Source organism: Rhincodon typus, chromosome 5, assembly GCF_021869965.1.
Source record: "Rhincodon typus isolate 14 chromosome 5, sRhiTyp1.1, whole genome shotgun sequence".
NCBI lineage: Eukaryota > Metazoa > Chordata > Chondrichthyes > Orectolobiformes > Rhincodontidae > Rhincodon > Rhincodon typus.
In genome coordinates this window covers 6,907,963-6,916,715 of record NC_063336.1, presented here as the reverse complement: position 1 = coordinate 6,916,715, position 8,753 = coordinate 6,907,963, and the positions used below count along the sequence as shown (strand labels likewise).

At 45.2% G+C, this 8,753-nt stretch overlaps 1 protein-coding gene across 1 annotated transcript in view; it reads left to right on the top strand.

Moving 5' to 3' along the window:
* LOC125483093 (polypeptide N-acetylgalactosaminyltransferase 14-like) overlaps positions 1 to 8,199 on the top strand; it is a 78,022-nt gene extending 69,823 nt beyond the window's left edge. The window contains exons 4-6 of the mRNA XM_048596647.1: positions 432 to 499; positions 7,758 to 7,823; positions 8,063 to 8,199. Of these exons, the coding sequence (XP_048452604.1) occupies positions 432 to 499; positions 7,758 to 7,823; positions 8,063 to 8,199 (271 nt within the window). The remainder of the gene's footprint in view (positions 1 to 431; positions 500 to 7,757; positions 7,824 to 8,062) is intronic.
* Positions 8,200 to 8,753: the final 554 nt, after the last annotated feature.

The following is an 8,753-nucleotide window of genomic DNA, read 5'->3' as shown; positions in this document are numbered from 1 at the left end:
TTGTGATTGGTAGACTGGCTGTCATTGGTACATGGATTGTGATTGGTAGACTGGCTGCCATTGGTACATGGGCTGTGATTGGTAGACTGGCTGTCATTGGTACATGGGCTGTGATTGGTAGACTGGCTGTCATTGGTGCATGGGTTGTGATTGGTAGACTGGCTGTCATTGGTACAGGGGTTGTGATTGGTAGACTGGCTGTCCTAGTGCGGTGGTAGTGTCCATGCATCTGGGATAGAAGGCTCAGGTTTGAGTGACTACTGTCCCAGAGGTGTGTAATAACGTGTCTGAGTGGGTTAATAACTCTGAATTGTCCTTTGATAAAATGTAACATTAACTCCCACACACTGTGGTGATTTTATTTATTAGTTAGATCTCTTAGTTAGTTATTACTCAATGACTGAAATGTTTCCGTCTTGTTTCCATGGCAGCGTGCTGAACCGGACTCCTGCTTACCTTGTCCATGAGATCATTCTGGTCGATGACTTCAGTGAGGACCGTAAGTGTTTGGATAACATTCTGGCACAGAAACCCTCAAATCTCCCCATCCCTGTAACATTGTTCTAAAGGGAATTAGATTAGATCTGTGAAAATGAAGAATAGAGAAATGAGAAGCGTGACAGGCTTAGAAGAGGTTGATCCAGTTAAGAAATAAACACTGGCATAGTTGCAATGTGCTGAGTGGCCTCGTTGGGTGATGTAGATTTGAACTTTCTCTCCATTGCTTCAGTAACACTGACATCCACTGACCCAATCAGTGTGTGAATGTCACATTGTGTAAACTGTAAAAGCTGAAGGCAGAGTTGGAAGGCAGATTTCAGAATCTCGGTGAACAGTACCATCAGAGGACAGAGCCTGCAACTGCAACGATACAGTCAATTGTTTACATAGGAAATTTCAATTCTGAATGTTTACGTTGGCTGTATCAGAGTTAACTGTTAGTATGAAAATATCAAAGACTTTCCATGGTATGAGAGCAGTTGTCCCATTGCATTGCCGTGCGGCTGTACATCGATCTCTCACTGGGCCTTTCTTACACAGACACGAGAGAATGGGCTGAAGAGATCTCCTCCAGTACTGCTCGCAAAACAAAGCTTTTCACTGTATTTAGGTACATGTGACTATAATAAATCAAATCAAATCAGGCAATTAGCAGCTGAATGGGAAAGATGCCAATTGGACTAGTGTCAGCATGTTCATATATACACTGCTGAATAAAACATGGAGGAAAGGAATAGGTTTAAAGTGGCTAAATGTGGACTTGCTGGAGTAATGCAGCAATTGAGATAGACGGTGGGATATGGGAATTTGATAATTACTGTAATGTGAGGACATTAGGAATTCTTGATGCTGGAATAACAGAAGTTCCCTTAGTCACTGAGACATTGGAACTCCCTGTAGCTTAGGGACATTGTGAATTTCAAAAGAGTCTGTTGATTTCAGAATTCCCAGTTGGAAAGTTAGAATTGCCATAGGTCTTGAGACATCAGGAGTCTCCCTGTACTTGAAGATACTGGGATTTGTTATAGAGTCAGTGACTTTGAGAATCCTCGTTAACTCCGGGAGGCTGGGAATTCCTCTATCCCGGGACGTTGGGAATTCCTGTTGTCTCTGAGACAGCAGGAATTCTCACATACTCCGGGAGATTGGATGTCCAAACCAGAACTTGGGAAGAGCTGTTCTATCTTGTACATGTCCACAAAGTGGAGGAATTTCACTGTGGGAGACCAGGGTCATAAACCTTCTGACAGTGATCGCTTTCACAACTGAGAGAGTTGTTTGGCCAACTCACATCTTTTAGAGTGACCACACACCTCCTCTAATTCAGAAAGTTATTTGAGCATTGATCTTTACCTCAAGAGACCTTGAACATCAAAAGGAGCAGTTAAGTGATGCCTCTGTTATAGAGAGCTCTGGAGTATTATGTTCAGTTCTAAGGAGAATGTATTGGCCAAGGAATGGGGACAACAAGGATCGACTGATGATATCCAGGTAAATTCTGAGGATACAAACCACTTTTCCAAACAAATGGTAGTGAAATCTAAAACTCCCTGCTCCTAAAAAGCCGTGAATGTTTGGGGTCAGTAGATCTGTCAGGACAGCATTTTGGATTTGGTAAGGGAGTTGAGGTACAATCCAGCCAGATCTAGCTGCCTAGTAAAGCAGATTCGAAGGGCTGAATGGCCTCTTATGCCTTTGTTACAAAGTGTTGGACTGTGTCCTCGGAGGGTAGTGGTCTCGATTGAGCACAAGTTGCTGGTCTAAGACCCATGAACCTGGACACAAAATCCGGCCTCAGAAGCGGACCCAAAACGTTAACTCCGTGTTCTCCTTCACAGATGCTGCCAGACCTGCTGAGCTTTTCCAGCAACTTTCTGTTTTGGTTCCTGATTTACAGCATCCACAGTTCTTTCGGTTTTTACAAAATCCAGCCTGCCACGTTAGTACAGCCCTGAATTGCTGAGTGAGTGAGTGCTGCACTATCAGAGGGTCTTTCAGTTGCTACATATAACTGAGGCCCCTCTCAGTTGGAGCTGAGAGATCCCCAAGACTATTTTGAGGGGGAATACTTACTGGTGTCCAAGCTAACACTTATCCACTGTTCAACATGACAAAGGGACACTGACTACATCACTGTTATCACATGGCTGTTTGTGGGAGCTTGCTGTGCACAGGGCAACTGCCACCTTTCCTACATTCCAACAAGTGACTGCACTTCACAGTCTGTAAAGCACCTTGAGAAATCCAATGGATGTGAAAGGTGCTACACAAATGTAAGTCTTTTTGATTTGACTGAAACCAGCCGGGAATGCTGGATTCTAATCCCGAGGTTTGCGCTCACATTTTGGGAACTCGTGTGTTTCGAAACACAAAAATAGGAACAGGAGCAGGCCATTCAGCCCTTTGAGCCTGCTGGGTCTTTCATTAGAAACATGGTTGATCATCCAACTCAACAGCATGTTCCTGCTCTTCCCCCTTTAATCTTTGATCCTTTTATCACCAAGTGATCTATCCAATTCCTTCTTGAAATCATATGATATTTTGGCCTCGAATACTTTCTGTGTTTGCAAATTCCAGAGGTTCACCACTCTCTGGGTGAAGAAATTTCTCCTCATCTCAGTCCTAAATGGTTTACCCCATGTCCTTAGATATGGTTCTGGACACCCCCACCAATAGCAATATTCTTCCTTCATCTACCCTACCTAATCCTGTTAGAATTTTAGATGTTTCTTTGACATCCCCCTCAGTCTGAACTCTGTCAAATATTATCCTAACCGATTCAACCTCTCCTCATATGTCAGTGCTACCATCCCAGGAATCAGTCTGGTAAATTTTTAATGCATCCCCTCCACAGTCAGAACATCCTTCCTCAGATAATAGGCCAAAACTGCACACAATATTCTACATATGGTCTCACCAAGGCCTTGTATAACTGCAGCAAGACATCCTTGCTCCTGTACTTGAATCCTCTTGCTATTTGCCTTCTTCATGGATCTCCATGCTTACTTTCAGTGACTGGTGTACAAGGATGCCCAGGTCTTGTTGAACATTCCCCCTTCCCTCTCAATTTGTAGCTGTTCAGATAATAAGCTGCCTTCCCTCTTTTGCTCCCCAAGTGGATAACCTCACGTTTATCCACACTGTACTGCATCTACCATGCATTTGCTCATTCGCTCAACTTGCCCAGATCGCACTGAAGCATCTCTGTGTCCTCCCCACAGTGCACCCTCCCACCCTGCAGTGTGTCATCTGTAAATATGAAGATATTACACTTAGTTCCCTCACCCAAATCATTAATATATATTGTGATTAGCTGGGGTTGTGGCACTGACTCCTTTAGTACCCCACTGGTCACTGCCTTCTGGGAATACTGCGGCAAGTAACTCACCTCCTGACTCCTCAAAGCCTGTCCACCATCTACAAGGCACAAGCCAGGAGTGTGATGGAATACTCCCCACTTGCCTGGATGGGTGCAGCCCCAACAACACTCAAGAAGCTTGACACCATCCAGGACGAAGCAGCCCACTTGATTGGCACTACATCCACAAACATCCACTCCCTCCACCACCGACGCTCAGTAGCAGCAGTGTGTTCTATCTACAAGATGCACTGCAGAAATTCACCAAAGATCCTCAGACAGCACCTTCCGAGCACACGACCACTTGCATCCAGAAGGACAAGGGTAGTAGATATATGGGAACACCATCACCTCTAAGTTCCTCTCCAAGTTACTCACCTCCTGACTTGGAAATATATCGCCGTTCCTTCACTGTCGCTGGGTCAAAATCATGGAATTCCCTCCCTAATGGCATTGTGGGTCAACCCACAGCAGGTGGGCTGCAGCGGTTCAAGAAGGCAGCTCACGCCCACCTTCTCAAGGGGCAACTAGGGACAGGCGATAAATGCTGGCCTGGCCAGCGATGCTCATGTCCCACAAGTGAATATAAAAAAAATTCAGACAAAGACGTTTATTCCTGCTCTTTGTTTCCTGTCTGAATCTCCATCCGAATGCCCCAACCCTAATCCCATGTGTTCTAATTTTACACACTACGCTTACATGGGATTTTGTCGAAAGCCTTCTGAAAGTCCAAAAAAACACATTCACTGGCTCCCCTCTCATCAACAATACAATTCAGAACCTTTAAAATTCCAGTCAATTTGTCAAGCACGATTCCCCATTTATAAATCCATGCTGACGCTGTCTGACCGTGTCACTGTTTTCCAAGCACTCAGCTACTGAACCTTTTATAACAGACACTAGCATTTTCCCCATTACTGACATCAGGCTGACCAATCTACAATTCCCAGTTTCCTCTCTACCTCCCTTTTTTAAATAGCAGGGTTACATTAGCTAGCCTCCAATCTGTAAGAACTGTTCCAGAGTCTCGAGAATTTTGGAAGAGGACCACCAATGTATCCACCATTTCTAGGGCCCCTTCATTAAATCCTTTCGGGTGTAGTTTACCAAGGCTTTCAATCCCCATTTCCCAACAAATATTAATTTTCTTTAGTCCTGTCTTCTCACTAAACCCAACATTCCTGAGGAGCACAGATACAAAGTATGTATTTAGTTGGTTGGCTATTTCTTTGTTCCATATTATAAATTTCTGACTGCAGGAGGAACTTCACACAGACACAGGGAGAATGTGAAAACTCCACACAGATAGTTACCCGAGGTTGGAATCGTACCCAGGTCCCTGGTGTTGTGAGGCAGCAGTGCTAACCACTGAGCCACTGTGCCACCATTATGTTCCCTGCAAGCTTACACTCATGTTCTATTTTTCCTTTTGTAATCAAGCCCTTTGCTGAATTCTAAATGGCTGCCTGTCCTCAGGTCTGTCGCTGTTCTGGCCAATTGATGTGCCTCTTCCTCGGATCTAATACGATCTGTAATTTCCATGGTTTGGAACCTTTCTCCTTTTACCTTTGTGCCAAACAGGAATGAACAACTGTAACAGCTCACCCATGTGCTTTCTGAAAGTCTGCCATTGCCTTTCCACCATCATCCCTTTAAGTAATGTTCCCCAATCTCTCAGCCAACTCCCACCGCATACTTTCCTCTGTTTTGATTCAGGACTTTAGTCACACAATCAACTCCATAATTCGCCATCTTGATGAGGAATTCTCTCATATTATGGTCATTCATACCCAAGGGATCTCACAGAACTAGACTGCTAATTATTCCTTTCTCACTGTACAATACCCCATCTAGGATAGCTGTTCTCTAATGAGTTCCTCAACATACTGGTCCAGGAAATTATCCCATAGACACTCCAAGAATTCTTCCTCTACGGTATTATTACTGATTTGATTTTCCCAATCTAGATGCAGATTAAAGTCACCCATAATTACAGATGCTCCTTAATTGCAGACACTTCTAACTTGCTGTTTAATACCATTCCCAATATCACCCCTACAGTTTGGGCTATATATACAATTCTCATTAATGCTCAGAGATAGCAAGAACTGCAGATGGCTGGAGTCAGAGTCAATACTGTGTGGAGCTGGAGGAACACAGCAGGTCAGGTAGTCCTGCTGAAGGGTCCCAACTCGAAACATCGACTTTCCTGCTCCTTTGACACTGCCTGACCTGCAGTATTCCTGGTATTGAGTCTCACTAATGCTGTTTGCCCCAGGTGTTTCTTAGCTGTACCATACAAATTCCATCCACCTTGTCAAAGCTAATATCCTGCCTCACCATTGAGTCAAATTTCCTTGTTAAGCAGCAATGCAACTTCGCCACCTTTTTGTCTGTCCTTCCTAAATACTGAATAGCCCCAGTTATTCAGCTTCCATCCCTGGTCACTGCAGAAATGTCTCTTTAATCCCATACCTGTTTTCAACTACTTGCGCAATTAATTAATCCACCTTATTGAGAATACTCTGTGCATTAAAGCACAAAGCCTTAAGGCTTGTCTTTTAAGCATTACTTGTCTGTTCCCATTAGTTTTCACTGTGTTCCTGTTTGATCCTGGTCCTTGATTTCTCTATCACTTTTCTCATTCTCCCTCTGACTCCTTGCCTAGATTCACACACCCCTGCCATTTTTGTTTAAACCCTTCCGCAGCCACTTTCGCAAATACTAGGCCATCAGTTCCAGTCCTGCCTGTCCAGTTTATATCGGTCCCATCTCCCCTGAAGCAGTCCTAATGCCCCAGGAATCTGAAACCTGTCCCCACACACTATCCCTTTAGCTACATATTCCTCTGCTAAATCCTGCTATTCTACTCTGACTAGTGTGTGGCACTGATGGTAATCCTGCGATCACTACCTTTGAGGTCCTACATTTCAACTTACTTCCGAACCATCCTGGTATCTCGTTGGTGGCTACAGAAATGCCTGTCTAATCCCCTTTCAGTTAATTCCCCTATGACAATTTCATTCTCATGCTTTCTCCTCAATTCCGCCCCCTCAATAGTATCCAAAGTGGTCTGCCTGTTTGTCAGGGGAATGGTCACAAGGGGTTCCTACACTCCTAACTCTGTCTGGTGGTCACCCATTCCCTCCCTGCCTGTGGAGTGTGAGCCTGCTCCCTGTATGTGCTACCTACAATACCCTCAGCTTCCCGATTGATCCACAGTGTCTCCAGCTGCCACCCCAGCTCGGAAATCTGGGCTTCTGAGAGCTGCAGCTCTGCAGACACTTCCCGCATGCATGCTGTTTCCAGGCACTGAAAATGTGCCCAGCTTCCCGTTATAGAGCAGGAGGAGCACACCAGGGTGTGAGTACTCTTACCCTTTTGGAAGATGTCTAACACTAAACGATATCAATTATGCCCTGGTCCTTGTTACTATTGAATGTTGTCCCTACTAATTAGAGACCCCAAAGAAAGTAAATTGCCTCTGGGCCAAATTCCCACGATGCTGCAAATTCTCAGAAACCCACACTCGCTCTGGCTGTGCCTCACTCAGGATGTGCTCTCTCCCAACTGCTGATACAAAGTGTACTAAATTATATCCAACTTATGGTTAACTTCTTACGCTGGGAGGCACTGGTGTAATTGGCCTGGGCTCAGGACCCCAGACTGAAATTCAGGGGACATGGGTTTGAATTCGCCCGTAACAGATGGTGAAGTTTAAATTTGATAAAATCCCTTACAGCCATCCTGACCTACACGTGACTCCAGACCCACAGCAATGTGGTTCTCGATTAACTAACTTCTGAAATGATCTGCTCAATTCAAGGAAAATTAGGGATGGACAACAAGACTTTGTTTAAAAAAAAAATCCTTAATCTGTGCCTTTCTCTCCATCCAGCTGATGATTGCCAGCTGTTGACCAAACTTCCAAAGGTGAAATGTCTGAGGAACACGCAGCGTGAAGGTGAGATGGGGAGGTTTGCTTGGATTACAAACTCTGTGTCTGTTTGTTTTCTACGTCACACACGACAGGGCTTCAAACGTGTGTGGCCCCTTTAATTAAAGGGGCAGCTCCTGCAGGGGTGAGATTGGGGGATGGGGAGCGTAGGGTAGCACAGTAGTCCAGCCTGGGCCTCCAAAGATACCACGCTTCATTTCTGGTGTCCCATTCAAACATCAAGTTTCCTCTCTCCCCTCCTGAAGACGCAGACCCAGAATTGAGGTATGGTTCTACAGGGCATTCAGGAACCAAAACACAGCACCACTGCTACCCAGCTATTAGACCACAGAGCTCTTCACCCTTCCTTACCCGGCAGCCACAAGGCCGTACTTTACAGTGACTAAGTCCGGCTAGGGTGAGAGTGGGGGGGCAGCAAGGAGGCGAACCTGATGAGATTTGACCCAGCTTGGCTATGATACTGAGGCCAATCTGCAAAGTGCTCCCACTGAGCTGTGGCATCAAGGAGTCCTGGCAAAACTGGCATCAATGGGTATCGGGGGCAAATTCTGAGCTGGTCGGAGTCATACCTGGCATATAGGAAGACGGTTGTGGTTGTTGGAGGTCAGTCATCTCAGCTCCAGGATATCTCTGCAGGAGTTCCTCAGGGTAGTGGCTTGGCCCAACCATCTTCAGCTGCTTCAGCAATGACCTTCCCTCCATCATAAGGTCAGAAGTGGGGATATTAACCAGTGGTTGCACAATGTTCAGCAACATTTTGCTATTCCTCAGATACTGAAGCAGTCCATGTTCACATGCAACAAGATCTGGACAATATCCAGGTTTGGGCTGACAAGTGGCAAATGACATTCGTGCCACACAAATGCCAGGCTATGACCATCACCAATAAGAGACAATATAACCACCATCCCTTGACATTCAATGGCGTTACCATCA